Source organism: Pistacia vera, unplaced genomic scaffold (assembly GCF_008641045.1).
Source record: "Pistacia vera cultivar Batoury unplaced genomic scaffold, PisVer_v2 Contig641, whole genome shotgun sequence".
In the NCBI taxonomy this organism is placed as follows: domain Eukaryota; kingdom Viridiplantae; phylum Streptophyta; class Magnoliopsida; order Sapindales; family Anacardiaceae; genus Pistacia; species Pistacia vera.
This window is the reverse complement of record NW_022196492.1, coordinates 44,206-68,862: the sequence shown is the minus strand read 5'-3', so window position 1 is coordinate 68,862 and position 24,657 is coordinate 44,206. Positions and strand designations below refer to the sequence as shown.

The 24,657-nt window shown below is 35.3% G+C and overlaps 4 protein-coding genes across 4 annotated transcripts; 3 read left to right on the top strand and 1 right to left on the bottom strand.

Annotated features, from left to right (window-relative positions):
- Window positions 1-4,649: 4,649 nt before the first annotated feature.
- On the bottom strand, window positions 4,650-11,564 carry LOC116111519 (transcription factor TRY-like). The gene is made up of 3 exons (XM_031397697.1): window positions 11,327-11,564; window positions 11,112-11,199; window positions 4,650-4,900 (listed from the first exon to the last, which is right to left on the bottom strand). Exons 1-3 carry the CDS (start codon window positions 11,343-11,345, stop codon window positions 4,759-4,761), a joined length of 249 nt encoding a protein of 82 aa, XP_031253557.1. The 5' UTR covers window positions 11,346-11,564; the 3' UTR covers window positions 4,650-4,758.
- Window positions 11,565-14,586: 3,022 nt separating this feature from the next.
- On the top strand, window positions 14,587-16,040 carry LOC116111517 (MDIS1-interacting receptor like kinase 2-like). The gene is made up of 2 exons (XM_031397696.1): window positions 14,587-15,844; window positions 15,958-16,040. Exons 1-2 carry the CDS (start codon window positions 14,587-14,589, stop codon window positions 16,038-16,040), a joined length of 1,341 nt encoding a protein of 446 aa, XP_031253556.1.
- LOC116111520 (MDIS1-interacting receptor like kinase 2-like) lies at window positions 15,406-17,261 on the top strand. Its single transcript, XM_031397698.1, has 2 exons — window positions 15,406-16,824; window positions 16,908-17,261. Exons 1-2 carry the CDS (start codon window positions 16,083-16,085, stop codon window positions 17,189-17,191), a joined length of 1,026 nt encoding a protein of 341 aa, XP_031253558.1. The 5' UTR covers window positions 15,406-16,082; the 3' UTR covers window positions 17,192-17,261.
- Window positions 17,262-20,826: 3,565 nt separating this feature from the next.
- On the top strand, window positions 20,827-22,613 carry LOC116111516 (MDIS1-interacting receptor like kinase 2-like). The gene is made up of 2 exons (XM_031397695.1): window positions 20,827-21,959; window positions 22,022-22,613. The coding sequence occupies exons 1-2, from the start codon at window positions 20,827-20,829 to the stop codon at window positions 22,611-22,613; spliced, it is 1,725 nt and encodes a 574-aa protein (XP_031253555.1).
- The last annotated feature ends 2,044 nt before the right edge of the window (window positions 22,614-24,657 follow it).

The window sequence follows — 24,657 nt, the reverse complement described above, 5'->3', positions numbered from 1 at the left end:
GAGTAGTCCTAGGACGACATGGTCCCAAACTTTCATTTGATGTCAACGGTACAATAAACACTCACTAGATTTCTTTAAATCCGTATTTTAAAAGTATACTTTTTTTTGTTTTATTATTGATTCTCCCTTGACCATCTCATTCCATTTATTGTTAAAAATTCTATATAATAATTTTAAATTTATTTCGAAAATTTTTAAGAAAATACACCCCCTGTTTGTTTAACTTTTTAAAATTCTATTATATTATCTAATTTAAAGTAAACAGTAAAAAAAATGTTTGTTTTAATATTGACAGAATTCAATTCAAAATCCAATCATATTCTATTCAACTCAAAACATTTAATAATTACTTTTCACAATAAAGATTTATAAATTAACAAAAACACCCTCACCCACCCAAGCCACTATCGACCCACAAGCAACCATCGCCGACTGCTCGTCGTTGCCACAGGCCATCACTGGCGGCCAGCGCCAAAATGACGCACGATCGATCGGATGTAACCGATCATGTGTTGATCTGACTGTTTTTATGGATCTAGCCGAAAACGGCCAAATTTAAATCTAGATCTATCTGGTCGTTGACGACAGCCACATCTTTGCTATCATTGACAGCCAGATTCTACATTCTAGTCGTAGATCTAACCGTTTCCCGTCAGATACAAGATGGATCTGGCCGAAAAAATCAGATCCAATCGGTTGTGAGCCATTCCGACGACTGTCGACTATTGTCTGACGGTGGTGGCTAGCTGTTGACAGTCGGTTAGGTGGGTGGGGGTATTTTTGTTAATTTATAAACTTTTATTGTGAGAGGTATTTAGCTAAATTAACAAATATAAGGGAACAAAAAGTAATCTAAATATTTTCAAAACAATTTGTCCAAAAATATACCAAACAAATTCTCAAAATCTTATCCTATTTGGTTTAATCATATCATATCCTATTCAAAATAGTTTTTCAGAAAATCATATTTCAAATCATGGTTATCACTATCCTATGATACGCGATACGTATCCTACAATATGATTTGATACGGGTCACCAATAATACGTATCAGATAGTATATCTTAAACCTTTCATTACATTGATATGTATTTTACAATACGATACATATCGGTTTGTATCTTTAAAAATATCAATACAAACCGATATGACTTTATTAATTTTGGTCCAAAAAATTTGGATCGGTTTGAAATGGATTGGGTCGGATCTGGGTCACCCGACCCTAGCTTGCTAAAACCTACTCAAATTTATCCTTCCCTAATTTTACCCCATCTAGATTCACTCATGGTGAAAGAGCAACTGTGCCTCTTGGTCCCCACTCCTTAGCAATTAAACCAATTAAGCTGGACATCACCTGAGTTCTGGACAAATTGATTCAGGTAAATTAAGCTGCTCTTTTTCTCTTTTCATTATAGATTTAATCCCCTGCTTTTTGTTGAAGACTTTATAAGTAATATAATATTACAAAATCCTTCATTTGTTCGTCTTGTTATCATAAATCAAAAAGTGATTTTACTTTCCATGGGCTAATCACATTATTTATGCATTCCATGAACGACATTTAACATGCTATTGCTTTTAATTGAATAATGGAGCCTACTTGCGAAGTTAAACCTTTTTACATGGAATCCTCTCACCTTTTAATAATCAGTTAAAAGTAACCATTTGGGTATTTGCCGTTAAACAAATTGCATTACGGTCAAATTAATGTTGCCCAAATCTTTTTAAACTTTGGATTATAGTATACTTGGATGAATCGATGATATTATTGGAATGCTGAATCTTTAGAATTAGATGAGACCCATCTTTTAATAATAATTTATTATAAGACCATCTTTGTTGAATACAACCTGAGTAATTAAATAATATAATATTAGAATATCAGGTAATTCTTAATCGTATTTTTTTTATGGAAAACAAATTTATAGAGTTCTTGTATATGAATTTTGATTTATTTTCCTTATGTTTATGCTTTTTCATTTGTTTTTTTGCAGCCTCTTTTGGTCCATTAGATTAAGTCTGAGATTTAAATCATAAGAAATAAGAAGGAAAAATTAGATGATATTACATGGGAGCATTGTAAAAAAGTGAATAAGAAAAATAGATTGCATCTTACATGTACCATATTGGGGTGGTGTAATCCAATGAAAAATCATCTTGATGAAACCCATATCCAAGTTGAGCCATATAGCCAATAATTTTGTGATTAATTTTTATTATGTAATATCATAATTTAAAGCCAATAATATCATAAAATTCGTTAATTAATCTTAGGGATAATATTAATTTTTAAAATTTTTAATTTATTATTATTTTTTTAAAAAGGTTTATCCTACAACACAATACGTGATACAAGATTTAAACAATTAGATTTTGGGTATACAATAAGATATATTCAAATAATGTACAAAACATGTCCACAATATATAAATATGCACGAAATTGAAGACAGTTGCAATAAGAGGGAATTGTATTTGAGTATACACAGAAGAATACAAATGTAAGGAAATTTACATAATCGAGATAATTAAGGAAGATTGAATCAATTTATGGGTCTAACAGATTGATATCTTAAAGATCATGTCATCATTCACATAACCTTAGTCAACGTATAATCTTTGCATCTTTTGAATATGGCAAAAGAAACGGCTAGAAGTCATTTCCTTAACACCAAAACGAGCACGTTACAATCGTATTGCATGTGTTATCATCGTTTTTAATTTACTTTGTTTCCCACGCACGCATTATTTTTGTCTATTTTTTATTTTATTTATTTACACAGTATATATAAAGCTCTAGAATTGTGTGGTGATCAGACAATTCAACACCCTCGTCAAATCCCAACCGCTTCCGCGATTATCACGATTTTGTTTTGAGTTACATTGGGATCGTGAAACATTAAGTGCGGTTAAGCATTTGATATGTTTTTTTGGAAATAAATGGAGGAGGGAAATTAGGAAGCCGTGGCCCAGTTAATAATACTTGAATTCTGTAAAGCAGAACCAGCCAGAGTGTCCACTTTATTCAGTCTCCCAAATAAAAAACTTAATTGTTCACTTAAGTAACAATTACAAAAATGAAAAACTAATTCGTTGATAGGTGATTTTGATACTAAGGATTTATACATGTAAAATATTAAGGTGTTTTTACATATTACACGTGAATGATCATGAGATAGCTAATCATGGTATAGAATATAAATAATAGATTGACAAGAGAAATTTTTATAATGGTTCAGATGCTTAAAGCAAATCCATACATTCACTGTTATTTTATTATTCTCTGACTATTTTTCTGATATTGCTTATAAGACGTATAAAAATTGAAAAATACTTTATTTACAGAGAAAAAGTAATGGTTGAAGCTCTTGTTTGTGTCCATCTCTCATATACCTAACCTCCTCTTTCGTGAAGAGATGTTTCTATTTATACCTTTAAGGTCAACGTAATGAGTGTTTTTGCAAGTTGCCTTAACACGTGAGAACCACTTCTTACTCCTTAATCCTTTTCTTAAAATGAATGTGATTGATATAAAATATCTCTTTGAGGCGGTTTGAGTTTTGACAGCTAACACCACTTTGTCTTTGAGTACTTGTTAAGTTCTAATTGGTGGTGTTGACATCAGTGTGTATTTTTTGCACAACATAATTAAAAAATACAATGGTTTAAAACCCAGCCCAGCTCGACCGATTCGACCGGTCTGACCGAGACCCGGGGCTTTTACTGATCCGGACATTCTTTAAACCTATTTATGCCATTTAACCCGGATTGGCCTGGGGTTAAACCGGATAAACAGTAACAATCCGCCAGTTCAACCGGTCCGGCATCAAAACCGGGTCACTAAAAATGTGAAAACCGGTGAAAATTTTGGTTCTTGTACCTGGGTCTTCAAAGTTCAATTCAATCCGTAAAAATGAAATCTACATCAAGGATTCTCTTAAATGCGAGCAGAAGGCAGCTGGTGGTTCTTGAAATCGTTGATTTGGTCGATTTCTTAACGCCGGTAAGACCAAAACATTTGGAGCTGATTTTTCTGTTATTGAAGGAGGTGGTGAAAACTGAAAAGGCGCAACGACAACAGTAGCAGCGAGGAAGGAGGTTGGGGCTGTGGGCATGAAGAGGATTGACTTTGGTGGGTGCTCCATTGGATTTTGATTATGATTAAGATTTTTGATGATGATCGTGGTTTGGTGATTTTTGTTTGATGATTGAAATGTGGAAAGATGTGAGTTTGTTTGATCGGATGTGGGAGATGTGTTTGCAGGGGTGGAGATGAATGAAGAAATGGATGTTGGGATTTTGTTTGGGATAAAGAGGATAAGAAGAAATGGATGATTGCGATCTTGTTTGGGAGAATGAGGATGGGATAAGGATAAGAGATAAGATTTTTAATTTAATTAGATGCTCTTTATGTTTTCCAATTCACTTTTAATTTAATTAATTCATTTGCTTGTTCATTATTTTGAATTAAGTGTAAGGTAGTTTTTCTTTTTCTAAAATCGTATTTAATTCAGTTTAATTTTTTTTAATCATGCTGATGTCAGCTTGATGACATCACCAATCTAATCTATCGGTTGAACCGATTAACCTGAGACTCAAGTCTTTAACCGAGTCAAAGCTTGGGTCGGATCTTAAAACACTGGAAAAATATGAATATGATCACCACAAGCAATGAACTAGCTAGCAGAAGATCGAAGGTAATAATTAAGAATTATATTATATATATACCAACAAGAACATAAATGTGGGGGGAAATTCATTATGAATTATTTTTGGCCAAGGCCAAAGCCTTCTGCTGCTCCTTTCTTTTCTCAGCAAATACTTGGCTATGTCTCATAATCCAAAACCTCTCTATTTCATCTGCTGTTCGCCCTGGTAGCCGTCCAGCTATCAAATCCCACCTGTACTTGAAACCGTATATATGAATTAATTAAGTTTCTTATTTACTTGATTTTGAAAATGCAAAAATAGAGTTCGTAAACACATTTTGATTCAAGAAAAGGGTGAAAATTTTATATGGTTGTGGTTTAACTTGTGGCAACTAGTAATACCTATCCCTGAAGTACACATATACTACCCTCCACACACATGCATAGAATCAAATTTTGAAACAGGAAAAAATGTGGTGTGGCAAACCACTTAAGAGAATCGGTCAAGCTCAGGATAGGACTTTAAGACGGCAGTGCTTTAAGGCAAGGTCCTTTGCTTAATTATTTGTCATCGCCATATAAATGGCAATGCATGCATGTTAGCCGGTTTTCTTTTTCCATTTTTAAAACCCTTTTCTTCAGAAAAACTAATTTGCTAACTGAGAAGACATGGCCTAGAAAATGCTTATAATGGTAAGACTATTTTAAATGCATGTATGTTTCATCTGTTCTTCTTTCGTTTCTGCAATTTTTTTGGCCTCAGATCACAAGAAGTAATTTAATTTGCTGAAAAGGCATACGCTAGCTAAAAAGTCATATGTTTAACATACAGAGAAGAATCATTACCTTCTTGTGTTGAGACTGTAGAGCCAAATTCAATCTAAATTAGAATTGGATTAGAACTTGGGTTTTTCTAATTTGTGTTTAAGTAGAATTGTTTTCTTTTAGGAATACAATTGGAAATAAGATTATAATTGTATTAGGAATTAAAATATAATTCCTATTAGGATATGGGATTTGAGTTCTATTAGAAATTGTGTCTCATGTGTTGCCTATAAAAAGGGGGTTAAGCCTTAGAGTTAGAGACCACAAATTGAATAGAAGGCAAAGCCACAGTTAGAAAGTGAGAGCCACCAAATAGGGTTTAGTGAGTGAGCCAATTTGTGAGGCTTGTGAGAGATTCTTGTAATTTTTTTTTCTTCTTCATAGTGAAATTTTGCAACGGCAAAATGAACATAGCCCTCATACGGAGATTGAACCACTATAAATCTTGTGTTTATGTGTGTGGTTATTTTGTATCATTTATTCGCACTATTTTTCGCTTCCAGGGATTTAGGATTTACTAGTATTTAATTAAATCCCCCCAACATTTGGTATCAGAGCAATGTTCAATGAAGAAAGTGACGATTGGAGAAGAAGGAGGATCTGCACCTGGGATCAACAAGTTTGATAGAACAGATTATGCGTTTTGGAAGATGCAGATTGAAGATCATCTGTATGGCGAAAAATTACATCTACCTCTCCTAGGAGCAAAACCCGAAAAGATGTCAGATGAAGATTAGACACTCCTTGATAGACAAATATTAAGAGTTATTCGGTTGACATTGACCAAGAACGTGGCAAGTAACGTGGCGAAAGAGACAACCACAACAGGGTTGATAAAGATCTTGTCTGATATGTATGAGAAATCTTCTGCGAATAACAAAATATATCTTATGAAAAAATTATTTAATCTTAAGATGAGAGAAGGTGCTTCCGTGACAGAGCATATGAATGATTTTAATACAATTATTAATCAACTATCATTTGTAAAAATTGATTTTGATGAAGAAGTTCGTACCCTAATTCTTATGGCCTCCCTACCAAATAATTGGGAGCCTATGAGAGCAGTAATTAGTAATTCAACAGGTAATGTGAAATTAAAGCTCACAGATGTTAGAGACAAAATTCTTGCTAAGGAGGTTCGCAGGAAAGATTCGGGTGAGATAACATCAAATGCTTTAAGCCTTTGAATGTTCAAACAAAAGCCATGGGCTACGATAGAAATTCAAACCGAGGTAGAGAAAGATCAAAATCAAGAAATGGAAGAAGCAAGTCCAAGTTTGGAAAAAAAGTTGAGTGCTGGAATTGTGTTAACAAATGCCACATACAGAGGAATTGCAAAGCACCAAAGAAGGAGGAGAACAACGATAATGACGCCGTGAATGTCGTAACTGAGGAGGTACAAGATGTTTTACTTTTATCTGTTGATAATTCTATTGACTCTTGGGTTTTAGATTCAAGAGTTTCATTTCATATCATTGCACACCGTGCAATTCTAGAAAATTATACAGCTGGAAATCATGAAAAGGTATACCTGGTAGATGGAGAACCTTTGGATATTGTAGGTATGGGTGATGTTAGGTTGAAGATGGCAAATAGATATGTGTGGAAAATCTAGAAAGTAAGGCATGTACCAAAATTGATGCGCAATCTAATATCAGTTGGGCAACTTGATGATGAAGGGCACAGTGTGTCATTTCTAGGTGGTGTATGGAAAGTTACTAAAAGAGCTATGGTGGTTGCTCATGGGAATAAAACTGGAACTCTTTACATGACTTCTAGGTACAGAGATTCAGTTGTAGTCATAGATGCTAGTGTTACCTCGAGTTTGTGGCATTGTAGACTTGGGCATATGAGCGTGAAAGGAATGAAGGAGCTTCAATCAAAGGGAAAACTGCCAGAGTTGAAGTTGATTGATACGGTTTGTGTGAAGGTTGCATCTTTGGCAAACAAAGAAGAGTAAGTTTTTCCAAAGTAGTAAGGGAACCAAAGGCAAAGAAGTTGGAGTTGGTTCATACAAACGTGTGGAGACCCGCTCTTGTGTCATCCCTTGGAGGCTCAAAGTACTATGGGACATTCATTGATGATGTGAGCAGAAAGGTATGGGTTTATTTTTTGAAAAATAAATCTGATGTCTTTGATACTTCAAAAAGTAGAGAGTCATGGTTGAAAATGAGACAAACCTAAGGGTGAAGTGCTTGCGATCCGATAATGGGGGAGAGTACATTGATCAAGGGTTCAAAGCATATTGTACCAATAATGGGATCAAGATGAAGAAGACCATTCCTACAACTCCTCAACAGAATGGTGTCGCCGAAAGGATGAATAGAACCCTAAATAAACATGAGATTGCATGCTAGACTACCACAAACGTTTTGAGCTGATGCAATTAATACTGCAACCTACTTGCTCAATAGAGGACCCTCTGTACCGCTAAATTGCAAGATCCCAGAAGAAGTTTGGAGCGGCAAAGAGGTAAATTATTATTTCTTAAGAGTGTTTGGTTGTTTATCATATGTTCACATTGACTCTACTCTTAAAAGTAAGCTTGATGTTAAATCTAACAAATGTTTTTTCATTGGTTATGGTGACGCCGAGTTTGTTTATCGTTTTTGGGATGATCAAAACCACAAGATTATAAGGAGCAAAGACATCATATTCAATGAAGAAGTGATGTACAAGGATAGGCTTAACATGAAGTTAGAAAATCTAAGCATTGAAGTGAAGAAGCAAGAGGCAATTCCTTTGAAAGACTTCTCAATGAATGACATGCAAGACAATGAGCAAGAAGATCAAGATAATATAGCTCAAGAAGTTGAACCACAAACACCCGTGTTTAACCTAGAAGACCTTCCAAGACTATAAGACCACCACATAGGTATTCCCTTTCTTTGCATTATATTTTATTAACTGATGGTGGTGAATCAGAGTGTTACGAGGAAGCAATGCAAGTTGATGACTCAATCAAGTGGGAGCTAGCTATGAAGGATGAGATTGACTCATTATTAACAAATCAAACCTGACAGTTGACAAAGTTACCACAAAGGAAGAAGGCATTGCAAAACAAATGGGTTTATCGGGTGAAAGATGAACATGATGGCAACAAATGATATAAAGCAAGACTGGTTGTGAAAGGATTTCAACAGAAAGAAGGCATTGACTACACTGAAATTTTCTCTCCAATTGTCAAGTTGATTACAATAAGAACAATACTTGAATTAGTGGCAAAAGAAGACCTTCATCTTGAGCAGTTAGATGTAAAGACGATGTTTCTTCGTGGAGAACTAGATGAAGAAATTTATATGTAGCAACCATAGGGTTTTAAAGTACAAGGAAATGAGAGAATAATGTGCAAACTTCGAAAAAGCCTATATGGGCTAAAACAAGCGCCTAGACATTGGTACAAGAAGTTTGATGGGTTCATGTGTAGTAACGGTTTCCTAAGATGCCAAGCAGACCATTGCTGTTATTTCAAGAAACTTGGTAATTCCTATATCATCCTATTATTATATGTAGATGATATGTTGATTGCAGGGGCTTGTAAATAGGAAATGGACGAGTTAAAAAGGCAATTGTCAAAGGAGTTTGCTATGAAGGATTTGGGAGCTACAAAACAAATCCTTGGTATGAGGATTACTAGAGATAGAGCCAAAGGTTTCTTGAAGCTATCACAAGAAGAGTATGTGAAGAAAGTACTCATAGATTCAACATGGATGGAGCAAAGCCAGTAAGTACTCCTTTGGCTAGTCATTTTAAACTATCCAAAGATTGGTCACCTACAATAGAGCATAAGCGAGACTACATGGCGAAGGTACCCTATGCATCAGCGATTGGGAGTCTTATGTATGTCGTGGTGTGAACAAAACCAGACATAGCACATGCAGTGGGAGTTGTGAGTAGGTACATGAGCAATCTAGGAAAAACAACATTGGGAAGTAGTAAAATGGATTCTTAGATATTTGAAAGGTATTAAAGATTTAGCATTATGCTTTAGGAAGTCAGACTTACAGCTACAAGGTTATGTGGATGCTGATATGGCTAGTGACATTGATAACCGCAAGAGTACCACGGGCTATGTCTTTACATTAGGTGGTACAACGGTCAATTGGGTTTCAAAGTTACAGAAGATTGTTGCTCTTTCTATTACAGAGACAGAGCATGTTGCTATGACAGAAGCTAGTAAGGAGCTAATATGGTTACAACGGTTCTTAGAAGAATTGGGTCAGAATTATGAGATAAGCGCTTTGTATTGTGATAGTCAAAGTGCAATTCACTTGGCAAAGAACCTAGTCTACTATGTTAGAACAAAACACATAAAAGTTCATTATCATTTCATACGCTTAGTTTTGGAAGAAGAAGTTATAGCTCTCAAGAAGATTCAAGGGAGTCAAAATCCAGCTAATATGTTTACGAAGGTGGTTACCATTGAGAAACTGAAGTTGTGTACAACTTCAGTTGGACTTCTCGCTTGAAGAAAGAGAAGTTGATGACCCTGCTGATGGAAGCAAAGAATTGAAGACATGTTGAATTAGTCTCCAAGTGGGAGATTGTGGAGTCAAATTCAATCCAAATTAGAATTAGTTTAGGACATGAGTTTTCCTAATTTGTGTTTATATAGAATTATTTTCTTTTAGGAATACAATTAGAAATATGATTATAATTGTATTAGGAATTAAAATATAATTCCTATTAGGATATGAGATTTGAGTCATATTAGGAAATGTGTTTTATGTATTACCTATAAAAAGAGGTTAAGTCCTAGAGTTAGAGATCACAAATTGAATAGAAGGTAAAGCCACAATTAGAGAGTGAAAGACACCAAATAAGGTTTAGTGAGTGAACCAATTCATAAGGCTTGTGAAAGATTCTTGCAATTTTTTTTTTCTTCTTCATGGTGAAATTTTGCAATAACAAAGTAGATGTAACTCTCATATAAAGAGCGAATCACTATAAATTTTATGTTTATATGTGATGATTATTTGGTGTCATTTATTCACACTATTTTTCACATTCAATGATTTAGGATTTGCTATAAATTAATTAAATCCCCCAGCATCTTAAATCTTTTTCATCCTAGAAGTCTTAAAACATTTAATTAACTGTCATATTTGCAGTGCTCGAAACCTTCTGGCTGTAATTTAATTATGATATTCTAGGTCGTAAGTACTAAGTACACCCTAATAATAGGCTATTGCAACCACGTACAGCTTGTGAAAAGACTTCAATGATACGAGTAGCGTAGCCTTAAAACCTGTTACTATTCCTTAGCTTTTCCACTTCCAGATACTGTTATTTTCTCCGGCAGTGCACATGGGACTCACTCTATCCAGTGAATTGTCTCTTTCTCTGCCGCTCAAATATATACGCAAAAATTAAAGGTGCTTGAATTCATGAAACATAAGGCTAAATGTTTATTATGATTATGAGTATAGTTAATTTGTACTCAAACAACATGCAGAAGTTTCAAAGTCCCTTCAATAATTTGTAGAGGAAAAATGGAGTAACAGATATCGACCACTAATAAGCAATCAGGAAATTAAAAAGAAGTAGAATAATATTAGAAAGAAACCGGCAGCTTATTTGATTGATAACGCTGAAAGAGAATAAAGAAGAAGCTGAAATATAAAGACAAAATTCTTACCTGTCTCCAACCAGTCGGTGCATCCGATAAATTAGGTCTTCTTCTTGTTCATTCATCTTTATGAATACCCACTCAGTACTGCTAACTTCTGCAACAAAGAAAAAAAAAAACACAGCCTTTTAGAACAGTATATTTAGTACCAAGGAATAGAATCCCTTACAGAAACAAATGAATAAAGGCAACAAAAAACAAGACACGGGAAGAAAATTCAAAACCTTCAGACTTTTCACACATGGTCCTGGCTTGCTTCTGAGGACTCTTACGCAATCACAAATAGAGAACCAATCAATCTTTTGTTTTGAGCGTGTCACAGAAGATAATTAATTTGATTAAATAGCAGCCACCATATTGTAATTAACAATTAGTGAAAGAGAGACTTTAGAAGTGATAAAAAGGATAAGTTTGGTTGCAGAAGTAAAGTACTACTACAGAATTGGAAGTGACATGGTTTTACTTATTTATAGATGGTGTGATAGGTGAGTATACAAATAGAATACGAGCGTGAAAAAAATATGGAATGACTGGTGCAACTGATCTGCTCTGCCTCATAACTTTCTTTTGACTTGTAGTTAGCCTTAAGTCTGTTGACAGTTGACACTCGCTCCTAGGATCTGAATACTGAATACAACATATGCTGCATATACGTACAAGAATTAATTACATTTATACATCAGATAGAATTAATAATTCCCTCTGTACATTGAGGATACTGAACTTGAAAACGTTAAAAACATAAATAAGTCAATACTAAAAGCACAGTGGGGTGGCCTCTTATCCCATTCACTAACCTCTAGTAGAAAAGTGACAAGACGTAACAGGTCTATAAACCAAAATTTATTTGTCCGTATTCCTGGCTGTAGAGAAAGAGACTAGTGCATTTTCTTTCGGAGTAACATTTATCAGGTTTTCAATGCGCCAATGACAAATTTCTTGTAAATTTAATAATGGACGCTTTATTTATTGACTGGGAATAAACGCTTTGCCGACCTATACCGCAAAAAGCAGATTCGTAGGCCGACTGATGTGACGAAACATATAAAAATGTCCTCGGCGGCTATCTGGGTACACAAAGTCATGGACTGGAACAGACTCAATGCTACTGCAAAACCCTTTACTACTCAGCCTGCAATAGCCTAACCCAAATTCAGAATCCAAACATCGGAATGTCCAATGGCAATGGCCTAACCCAGACTCACTCCACGACGGAAACAAAGCCTAAGAATATGGCCTAATCCAGCTATTTGTCTCGACCAAAATAGGCCCACGGCTGTGGCTTAACAGATTAGTCTCAATTCATTGAAGGTAAATTACACCTATTAATCTATTATCTCAATAGATTCATTTCAATAGGTTTATATCTACAACTTTATCATTCTTCGATCTCCAATTTCGTTTTGGACGCACAGACTAGCAGTAAATATAGGGTTTGCAAGGAGAAATTAATTGCTTCAAATTGAACCGCATTACATCAATTCTTATTGCTAATCAAAAGAANACACAGGATCGCTGCACAATCGCTTAAGCGATTAAGTGTATCGCTTAAGCGATTCTTCGCTTTTACTATTGATCGCTTAAGCGATCATGAACGAGACAATAAATAAGTGTCCAGACGTAGGATCGCTTAAGTATCGCTTAAGCAATTCTTCGCTTTTATTATTGGTCGCTTAATCGATCTACGATCGCTTAAGCGATCATGAACAAGACAATGAATAAATGCCCAGACGCATGATCGCTTAAGCAATCCTTTGCTTTTAACGTTGGTCACTTTAAGCGATCTATAATCGCTTAAGTGATCGTGTTCGAGGTAGAATCAACTTCTGTCTAGATATACGATCGCTTAAGCGATCTAAAATCGCTTATACCAGACCGCTTAAGCGATCTTCTGTCATATACCAGATCGCTTAAGCGATCCTTTGCTTTTACTCTTGGTCGCTTAAGCGATCTAAAATCGCTTAAGTGATCATGTCCGACGTTTGGAATTTGCGTCGGCATCCTCCGCTTTAGTTTCAATTTCAACTCTTGCCCTCCCTTGTTTTGCCAATAGAATGTCTTCCGTCGACGCTGTCTCCTCTCCTAGTGGAGCAACTTCAGTCATCAAAAGTTACTTCACCACAACTACTTCTTCTTCATTTTTGGTAGACCCAGTCGTGCCTACAATTTGGGGAGTATATAGGTTTTTTTCTGTTTTTTTAAGGACTCAGCCATTATAACTTAATCGGGAATGGCAAGAAATAAAAAAAATGCAAAGAGAAAAGAAATTGAGAAATTGCAGAAAATTGAAAGAAGAAACGAGGGAGAGAAAGAACCTAAGAGAAATGTGTTCTGCCTTTTAAATTTTAAATCAACTTCTCTTTATTATATGCTAACCCACATATGTTTAAATCTTTTCACCCAAATACTTATTGCTGCTTTAATTACCGTTAAGTTTGTCACGTCATATTTTTTAACCCAAAAAAAATCAAAAAGATTTTCATGGCGGTTTTGTTAAATGGAAACTTGGATGGCCGGACAGCTAAATTTCCCCGTAATAACAACTGATTAAAGGTTGTTTGGTTTGGTTTGAAAATTTGGAAGAATATGTTTTTGGCATTAAAGGAGTTACAATCTATTTCATCAATTTCAAATGCGACTCATCTGAATCAAAGATCAGCAATCGCTGCCACTTCACTCTCCACTCTTTGTTTTTACTAAACCGGTGACTTTCAATTACTTATTCTATTAACCTTCTTAAGAAAAATAAGGGTTCTTAAACCAATAAACCCTAGCTTTTTTCTTCTTTTTATCCCGTAATTTCTTATTTTTATGGATTAAGTTGTTACAGACTTACAGTGACTATGTTGGGGTATCGTGTTTAAGAGTTTTGGGAATTGATACCGTTTGAGTGATTATTGGCTATAGAGCGCAGAAGTGCTTGTCTTGAGAATCTCATAAATCGGGTATATATTATGGATCCTCAATTTTCTAAGGTTTCGGTTGGGTTTTCACGCAATGATTATTATGCTTTTTGTAGTTGTTAATTTGGGGGCAAGAAATGTGAAAATGAAGAATTCTCTTATTCAATTAATGAGAAGTCTGTTACATTGTTGCTTATATACAAAGAAATAATACACAGTCGTTTAACTAATTTCTTCTAACTATCTTAACAAACTTACAGCTCAGCATAACTAATTTCTAACTAACTAAGTTTTCTTCTATATACATAACAACTTGATCTTTAACACTCCCCCTCAAGTTGGCATCTTATGTATATCTTTCAAGCATAACTTGGACAAAAGTTTTTCATGTTGAAGCCTTCCCAACCCTTTTGTCATCACGTCTGCCACTTGTTCTCCAGTTGGTATATATCTTGCAATGATCAAACCTCCTTGAATTTTCTCTCTTATAAAATGACAATCTATCTCTATGTGTTTTGTTCTCTCATGATACATGGGATTTGCCGCAATCTGCAATGCTGACTTATTATCACAGTAGAGCAATGNGCTTGGATGGTTCAATTCCTACTTCTTTGGGAAATTTGAGCAACTTGGCTTGGTTGTCTCTTTCTAATAATTCACTTTTTGGTCCCATTCCTCCAGAAATGGGAAACCTCTCGAATCTGTTTGAACTTTACATCGATAAAAATAGCTTCACTGGTCCAATCCCTTCAAGTCTTGGAAACCTTAGAAACCTGGAAGTCTTGCACATGTTCATAAACCAACTTTCTGGTTCCATTCCCAAGGAATTAGGAAATTTGAAGTCTCTCACCAATATTAGTCTTCATAGCAACAATCTTTCAGGTTCAATTCCAGCGCCTCTTGGTGCCTTGAGAAATCTCCTTAATCTTCATTTATACAAAAATCAACTTTCTGGCTCTATTCCCCTTGAAATAGGAAACCTGACAAACCTTGTTGATTTAGAGTTGAGCCAAAATCTACTCAGTGGTTCTATTCCTGGTTCCTTTAAAAATCTGAGCAACTTAAAGATCTTATTCCTTCGTGATAACGATCTTTCTGGTACCATTCCCCAGGAAATTGGAAATTTCATGAGTTTGGCTATATTGGAAATAGACCAGAACGGCTTCACTGGTTCTTTACCCCATAATATATGTCATGGTGGTTCACTTGAGAGGTTCAGTGTGAATGACAACAATTTTTCTGGTCCAATTTCCAAAGGCTTGAGAAATTGCACAAGCCTAACAAGAATCCTTATGCAAGGAAACCAACTTGTTGGAAATATATCTGAAGATTTTGGCATCTATCCAAAGCTAGATCTACTAGATCTCAGCCATAATAAATTTTATGGTGAAATCTCATCTAGCTGGGGACAGTGTCCAAAATTAGGCACCCTAAAGATGGCAAAGAATAATCTTACTGGCAGTATACCAGTTGAACTTGGAAACTTAACTCGACTAGATGTTCTTGATCTTTCTTCAAATAATCTAGTTTGGGAGATTCCAAAAGAATTCAGAAATTTAAATTCTCTGGAGCGTCTAATTTTGAATGGCAATCAAATTTCTGGTGGTATACCTCTGGAAATTGGATTACTCACCGAAATCAAGAGTCTTGATTTGTCTACAAACAGGTTGGGCAAATCAATCCCTGGAACTCTAGGGAACTTGTTGCAAATGTACAGCTTGAATTTGAGCAACAACCACTTTACCCAAGATATTCCACCTCAGTTGGGGAAGCTAAGTCTACTGACAGAGTTAGATTTGAGTCATAACTTCCTCAGTGGAAAGATACCCTCTGAAATCTGTGTTTTAGAGGACTTGCAAAATCTTAATTTCTCCCACAATAACCTCTCTGGGTTCATTCCAAGAGAATTTGAGAAGATGCACTTGTTGAGTATTGACATATCTGACAATCAGTTGCAAGGTCCAATTCCCAACACAACGGCATTTCAAGATGCTACCATCGAAGAACTACGAGGGAACAAAGATTTGTGTGGTGATGTTAGAGGGCTACGACCTTGCAGAACTTCACCTGCAGCAAAATGTGGCTTGAAAAAGGGTTGGATAATCTTTTTACAGTTTTTTTCCCTCTTCTAGGGGCTCTTGTTCTTTCTCTTGTGGTGATCTGTATACTCTTTAGTTCCAGAAGAACAAAGAGAGACTCACAAGATAAAGAAAGTGGGATGAACAATGAAGAATTTCTCTCGATATCAACTTTTAAAGGAAGAAAGATGTATGAAAAAATCATAGCAGCAACCAAGGATTTTGATGCCAATCACTTCATTGGGAAAGGTGGTTATGGAAGTGTTTACAAAGCTGAGTTATCACCAGGGAATATTGTAGCAGTTAAGAAAATCCACTCTATGTATACAGGTGATATAGCCAATCAAAAAGATTTCCTGAGTGAAATACGGGTATTGACAGAGATAAAGCATCGAAATATCGTGAAATTTTTTGGTTTTTGTTCACATTCTCGACACTCATTCTTAGTCTACGAGTATCTTGAGAGGGGTAGCTTGGCCGCAATTCTGAGCAATGAAGCAGGAGCAGTAGTGCTGGATTGGAGTAAGAGAGTGAACGTCATAAAAGGTGTGGCTCATGCCATGTCTTACATGCACCATGATTGCTTCCCACCAATTGTCCATCGCGACATATCAAGCAAGAACATCCTGTTAGATATGGAATATGTAGCTCATGTCTCAGATTTTGGAACTACTAAGCTTCTCAAGCCAGACTCATCTAATTGGAATCAACTTGCAGGCACATATGGATACGTTGCACCAGGTATATAATTCCTTCACTATCATTTTACACTACCCTTATTGGATAATCAATGATAAAGGTTGCATATTTCTTTCACTTTACAGAGCTTGCTTACACAATGAAGGTGACCGAGAAATGTGATGTGTATAGCTTTGGGGTGTTGGCATTGGAAGTCATCCTAGGGAAGCATCCCGGAGATGTTCTCGCCTCTTTTTCAGGTTCATTTGTAAGCATGAACATAGAGCTTAATGATATGTTGGATCCAAGGCTTCCATTTCCCTCCCTAGAAGTTCGGAACAAATTGATTACCATCATGGATTTGGCCTTTTTATGCTTAGATGCAAGTCCACAGTCTAGACCGATTGTGTCTCATCTTTTGTACAACTAAATCTTGTCATTCTTAAGTTTCTGAATCTATTGTTTGTAAGTTTTATCCTGTTTGTACCAGCTTAGCTAAACCAGACATATATTTTTTTTCTGTATTTTACTAAATTACATATTTAATAAAAGTTATCATATTTCTGGAATTCAACTACATTGAGACTTGGGACTGATCGGTTACAAAAATTCTCAATTAGTTGTTGAAACAGTGCAGCTGGCACTTAGCACAATCTGCCATTTGCTGATTCATATTTAGAAATCATGTTCCTATTCGTGACTAGGGCTTTATTTTGGGTAGATTTTCAAGCACCATGTTGTTGACTTTGCCTTAAAAATGCTTGTTCTATTCGTGGCTAGGGCTTTATTTTGATTATTGTAAAGAGGTAGGTCCCTTTAGCCGATAAATGGCAGAAAAATTATTCCGAAGCATATCAATCAAAGAGGACCTACCTCTTTACAATATCGAAGTACTTTTGAAAATGCAGCCAGTAAAAGAGAAAGACCTTGACTTGGGATGGTTGACGGTTGACTCAGATATTTATTGCTATAAAGTTGTGTCTGTGCTGACTGTGCAACTAAATCTTGTCATCCCAGAACCATCTTTCTTAAGTCTCTAAATCTATTGTGTTGTAAGTTTTGTCATATTTCTACTAGCTTAGCTAAAACCAAGCAAATCTTTTTTTTTTTTTTTTTTTCTGTATTTTACTAAATTACATATTTAATCAAAAATATTACATTTCCGCAATTTAGCTACATTGAGACTTGAGAGCGATCGGTTACATAAATTCTGAATTAGTTGTTGAAACGGTGCAGCTGGCACTTAACACAAGCCATCCAAATTATTTATTTAGCAAAACTGGAGAGAGAAATTTTCAGAAATCATTAATGTATCTTTGACTATCCAAATTATTCAAACAAGATTTTGAAGAGGTAAGGAAGAAGACCATTTACTGTTTTTTTCCAAATCAAAATTATACCCCAATTACCATACATTGTTTGAATGAAACACGGACTGGATTTTATATTTTACAATTAGGCTGAACGACTTATACATACCCAAGGTTTGTTGAAATGATAAGTTGATACCCAAAAGGTTTTGAAACGACAAATGGATACCTTCCGTCATGTTCTGTTAATGATTTTGGTTAGATAATAGTGAAAAGACTAAAATACCCTTGAAAGTTTAATTTTTAGTTTTTTATAAATTTAAAAACTTCTAAAAAACCCCCTAGGTTTGCTAATTTGACTAAACAGCCCAATATATAAAAATTTTATAAAATAACAAAAACACCCCCGCCACCCCCGCAGTGCCAGATTCCGGCCACCACCGCCGGAATCTGGCCGAAAAATTGCGTTACGACACAGACCCATCGGATCTGTGTCGTAACGCGTAGATCTTTCATTTTCCGNATAGATATATTCCTAAAATTTTGAAAGTCGTTTTTAAGTTTATTATTTATTTTGTTATAAAGTTTCTTTTCTACTTGTACTTCTACTAACAAGGGTATATGCTGGACAAAATGCAGTTTTAATCATGTGAATAAAGTAAGGATTTTCAGATAAACAAATGGGAGAGTCCATAGCAACTATGAATCTTGCTATTTCCTCTCGTGCAACATTTGCATTGTATTGCCATGTTAAGGACTATGGATTAAGATTATGTTGAGTTTGAATTTGTCTACCTGATCCAGTTAAAGATGTATTGGGCAACTGCATTATTTGGGGGTGCTTCTTCTCCACGTGTCATCGCATCGTCGAAGTCCCCTTCTCAGCGCCAATAATGGTTCCACATAAATTACATATCCCACACGATTCTTCCCCTCCCTATTTGTCTTTGGCCGTTTTGATTTGGTGAACTGTCGCCATACATCGGACACGACCCTCTTGACGGTCAGGCGGGTTGGGCTATGCCCGTACTCGTTGACTCGTAGCTCACATGTGTTTGACTACACCTTGTCCCGATCGAATGTGGTTGTGGAATTGCAGTTGCTGCCTTTGGAGGAAATGGTGAAAATGGATTGAACCCTTCCATTTCTTCAGTGGATGGAACGTAAAACTCATTTGGGGATAATCCCCCGAATGCATTATTTCGAGAATCTATTATAAATTTATGATAAAATAATAAATAATTAAAATGAAAAGAAATTAATTAATAATATGAATGAGAGATGATATTGAAAAACAGAAAAAATTGAATAATATAAATAAATAATATGAATAAATTATAAATATAAATATATATTGAATGAGAATTTGATTGAAGATTTGGAGTAGAGAGATTGAGAGAATAAAAGATTGAGTGGTGTGGAAAAAATGAAAGATTTTAGGGTTATTTATAATGTAGTTGTGGAGGTGAAATGAAAATAGAAAACCTTTGCCCCCGCCCCCCCAGAAAAATGACAGTTGGCTACTGCCAACAGTCATGCGACAGTTGGTTGAAAGAAAGGTAATTTTCTTTTCTTTAATAAATTTTGTAAAGTTTCCTTTTAACCCTTATGATTTATGTTTATTTCAAAATTTATAGGAGATTTTATGTAATTGTATAAGAGATTAAAATGAAAATATTTAAAAAATTTTGGGTCCAGGCCTAGGACTTGGAGGAGGGCTCAGTGGAGGGAACGGGCCCTCCTCCTTAGGCCTGGTCCTATTTTGGGACCAAACTTCTTAGGACCGGTGATTTATAGACCCAGTCTCAAATACCCACCTCTAGAAAATTGCTTATTTTGAATTCAATAAACGCTTTTAAAATATAATAAAACAGTACGAAAAATATAAGCTCCTTTGACTGGTAGATTAGATNCGTTCTCCCTTTACAATTAATACTGAAGCTTCCGTGATGGACGGGGACTCTAATTAATGAAAAATACGCTCAAAATATTTTCTTAAGTTACATAATCATTTTGTGCATGACCAATTCAAAGTATATCTAATGTTTTTCACATGGCATAAATTTTAAAATTAATCATTTCAAGTTTGAGGTATTCAGGACTTGAAATTTGTTGTTCATGGATGATGATTGAACACTACTAGTGCTAGTCATAAAGAAAGAAAATGTTACTCAAAGGTTTTTACTGCCATCAAATATTCAATTTGCGTCTATATACATAGATAAATCTCTTCCTTAGTATTTGAAAGAAAAAACAAAACGAACATTGTTTTGCATAAAAACTTTGATTATTGTAAAGAGGTAGGTCCTCTTTAGCCAATAAGTGGCAGAGAAAAATTACCCTGAAGTGTATCAATCAAAGAGGACCTACCTCTTTACAATGATCAAAATACTTTTAAAAACGCATCCAGTAAAAGACAAAGACCTTGACTTGGGATGGTTGACTCATATATTTATTGCTAAAAAAAAGTTAGTGGTGTTGGATATTGCATGATTACATTTTACAAATGAGAGACTTTTGAGACGGAGAAGTGGGCATTAAAGTCTCACTTGGTTTAATTTATAATTAGGGTAATTGAGGAAACCTAACACGCTACTTTCAAAAGTGTCCTGGAGTATCATCTTCTTTTGAAACATTTCATGGAATTATTTTAAATATACTGCAAAGTCTTAATGACTGTTCTAAATTAGATGGAATTTTTTATATATATCAAAGTTCAGAATTAGCTTTGGATCAAGTAGAAATTGAATAAACAATGGTTTTATCAACCTTGGAGACAACAATCTCACTTGTCAGTATGATCCTGTTTGTTGTGTTTCAATTATCTCACAAGGTTGCTTTTGACTCCACTGAAGAAGCACAAGCTCTTCTAAAATGGAAAGCCAGCCTTCAAAACCAGAACCGTTCTCCCCTATCTTTAAGGACTTTTTCTCCTATAAACACCACTAATAATTCTACTCAACCCGAAAACAGAATAAGCCCTTGTACTTGGTCTGGAATTTCTTGCAACATTGCCAGAAGAATCGATAGATTTAGCATGTCTATTTCAAGTTTAAAAGGTAGGCTCGATGAATTGTCATTCTCATCATTTCCCCATCTTAGATATGTTGATTTTGGCATAAATGAACTCTTTGGTGTTATCCCGACACAAATAGGTAATCTTTCAAAACTGAAGTATTTTGACTTGTCGATGAATCAGTTTTATGGGGAAATTCCTGTTGAAATTACCCTCCTAGGACAGCTAGAAACCCTCCACCCGGGTGATAATCAATTAAATGGCTCAATTCCACAAGAATTAGGCCAACTGAGTTCCCTTAATGAGCTTACCTTGTCTGGTAACCATTTGGACGGTTCAATTCCTGTTTCTTTGAGTAATTTGAGCAATTTGGGTATTTTGTGTCTTTTCAATTCACTTTCTGGTTCAATTCCTCCAAAAATGGGAAACCTCTCCAATCTCGATAAACTTGATGTAGATACCAATAGCTTAACTGGTCCAATCCCGTCAAGTTTTGGAAACCTGAGAAACCTAACTATACTGTACATGTTCAAAAACCAACTTTCTGGTTCGATTCCTCAAGAATTAGGAAATATTGTATCTCTCTCAGAATTAAGCCTTTACTCTAACAATCTTTCTGGTTCAATTCCAGCATCACTAGGTGGTCTGAAAAACTTCATCCTTCTTCAATTATACAATAATCAACTTTCTGGATCGATTCCCGAGGACATAGGAAATTTGAAGTCTCTTATGTATTTAGAATTAAGCGAAAATCAGCTGAGTGGTCATATTCCTCCTTCTTTTGGTAATTTAAGCAATTTAAAAACTCTTTATCTCTGTAACAACACTCTTTCCGATTCGATTTCTCAAGAAGTTGGAAATCTCAAGAACTTGTCTGTATTGCCACTTGATAACAATCACTTCACTAGTTTTTTACCCCAAATATTTGTCATAGTGGTTTACTTGAGAACTTCACAGTGAATGGCAACCATCTCCGAGGTCCAATCCCCAAAGGCTTGAGAAATTGCACAAGCCTAAAGAGACTTTGCCTGGAAAAAAATGAATTTGTTGGTGATATATCAGAAGATTTTGGCATCTATCCACACCTCGAGTACTTAGATCTCAGCCAAAACAGGTTTAATGGTGAAATCTTGTCTAACTGCGCAAAGTGTCAAAAATTAGGCACCTTAAAGATTGCAGCTAATAAAATTACTGGCAGCATTCCAGCTGAGCTTGGAAACTTAACAAAACTTGGTAGACTTGATCTTTCTTCAAATCTTCTAGCTGGAGTGATTCCAAAAGAACTGGAAAAGTTGAGTCTGTTAGAGGAGCTGATTTTGAATGGGAACAAACTTTCTGGTGGTATACCTCTGGAAATTGGATCCCTCTCAGACATCACTTGTTTTGACTTGTCGGCTAACAAGTTGACCAAATCAATACCTGAAAATTTAGGGAACTTGTTGAAAATCTATTCCTTGAATTTGAGCAGCAACCAGTTTACCCAAGAAATTCCACCTCAATTGGGAAAGCTAAGTCAACTTTCATAGCTAGATTTGAGTTATAATTTACTTAGAGGAAAGATACCTTCTCAAATATGTGATTTGGAGGTTTTGCAAAAGTTGAATCTCTCCCACAATAACCTTTCTAGGTTCATTCTAGGAGGATTTCAAAATATGTTTGCCCTGTCTAGCATTGACATTTCCTACAATGAGTTGGAGGGTCCAATTCCAAATTCCACAACGTTTCAAAATGCTTCCATTGAAGCATTACAAGGGAACAAAGATTTGTGTGGTGATGTTATCGGATTGCAACCTTGCAAATCTTTCAAAGCTTTTGAATCAAGCAAACATGGAGTGAGCAAGGATTTGTTGATTTTCCTGGTAATTTTGTTTCATGTTTTAATAGTGCTTGTTTTTTTCAGTTGTGGTAATCCGAATTCTCAACAGTTCCCAGAGAAGGAAGGGAGACTCGCAAGAAGTAAAAAGCATTGAGAATGATGGAGACGTCTTTTCAATTTCAATTTTTGAAGGAAAAAGGATGTATGAAGAAATTGTGAAAAGAACAAATGATTTTCATTCTGATTATTGCATTGGGATAGGTGGCCAAGGAAGTGTTTACAAAGCTGAACTATCAAGGAACACTGTAGCAGTGAAGAAAATTCACTCTGTGTCTACTGATATATAGCAAATCAAAAAGAGTTCTTAAGCAAAATACAAGTATTAACAGTGATAAGGCATCGAAATGTCGTGAAATTTTTTGGCTTCTGTTCACATTCTTGACACTCATTCTTGCTCTACCTTAGAGGTGGAACATTTGGGCCGGGTTAGGTGGGTCAACCCTGACCCAGCCTGTAATGAAGCGGGTTGAACCCGGACCGCCAAAATGGCGGTCCAGTTTGACCCTAACTCGGCAGCAACCCTTGGGGGGGTCAGGTTGCAAGATGGCAACTCGCAACCCGGCTGATTGCTGTTTTGTCTCTTTTGAAAGAGACCCGCAAAAAATTAAAAAAAAAATATTTTATTTTTCAAATTACCCCTTTACCCTTGAAATATAGCCGTTGAAGGGGTTTTTTTGTCATTTTTATTTCCCATTTTTTCCTATAAATTGGCCCTAAACTCTCACATTTTTCTCACAACTCAAATTCTCTCATTCTCTCATATTCTCTAATCTCTAATCTCTCAATTATTCATTTATTCTCTTAATTTCTTTGTTATCAATTTGCTCGTATTTTAATTTTTATTAGTTTTTGCAATTTTTAATTTATATTTCCAATTTTCCAAACTCCAAATTCCATATTCCAAATCTATTTCTTTAATTTTTATTTCTTCTACATCAATTTTTTTTTTCAATTACAATGGATAGATATTTCTCTCCTATCAATTACAATGATGAAGGAAACTACTATCCTAGTCCTAGTCCTGCTGATTTTACTAACATAAATGCAGGAGGAGATTCAAATAGTCCCACTTTCCCATTCTCAGAATCCGATACACCTCAAAATATGCCCCCGATTTCAAACAGCTCCCGGTGGTTCTAGAAGTTGTCCTCGTAATCGTCGTGCTCGTCCAACTTCATCTCAAGCTGAGGTGGGATCATCAACTACCGTCGAAAGCGAGACAGACACCATCAGATGTTTGAAGCCCATTTTGACAAGTTTTACGTAGACAGAAAATGGCGTTCCAAGTCAAGAAGCGAGATGCAAACTGTGGAAATATTATAAAGCTGATCAGGTATGGTACTAGTACGTTAAAAAGACATGCTAATAACCTATTAATCAACATGGAAATAGAGAAAGCAATCAACCTCAAATAACAATATTGAGTACTAATTGGCATTAATAATTCTGATGTATATAGGAACATTTAGCTTTTATATTGTTGTAACTGATCACCTATTAATATGGCTGAAGATACAATATTTTGAAAAATTTTTCAAATTTCATTTTTTCTAGGATTTTAAAAGTTATTCTAAAACTGCAACTAAAATGATTTATAAAATTGTTTAAAAAAATGAAATTAGAATTAAAAAATAAATACATACTTGTCATGTTAGTGTGGCTCCTACTGTTGATATTGGAGTGGTAGAGCTAAC

What these genes read in the sequence shown, in the direction of transcription:
- LOC116111519 (XM_031397697.1), bottom strand. An exon ending in CACCGACTGGTTGGAGACAG is followed by an intron (nt 4,901 to 11,111) that starts GTAAGAATTTTG and finishes TTTCAAGTACAG; the next exon opens with GTGGGATTTGATAGCTGGAC.
- LOC116111516 (XM_031397695.1), top strand. Translation starts at nt 20,827, where the DNA reads ATGGTTTTATCAACCTTGGAGACAACAATCTCACTTGTCAGTATGATC. An exon ending in GTTGGAAATCTCAAGAACTT is followed by an intron (nt 21,960 to 22,021) that starts GTCTGTATTGCC and finishes TATTTGTCATAG; the next exon opens with TGGTTTACTTGAGAACTTCA.
- LOC116111520 (XM_031397698.1), top strand. Translation starts at nt 16,083, where the DNA reads ATGTGGCTTGAAAAAGGGTTGGATAATCTTTTTACAGTTTTTTTCCCT. An exon ending in ATATGGATACGTTGCACCAG is followed by an intron (nt 16,825 to 16,907) that starts GTATATAATTCC and finishes TTCACTTTACAG; the next exon opens with AGCTTGCTTACACAATGAAG.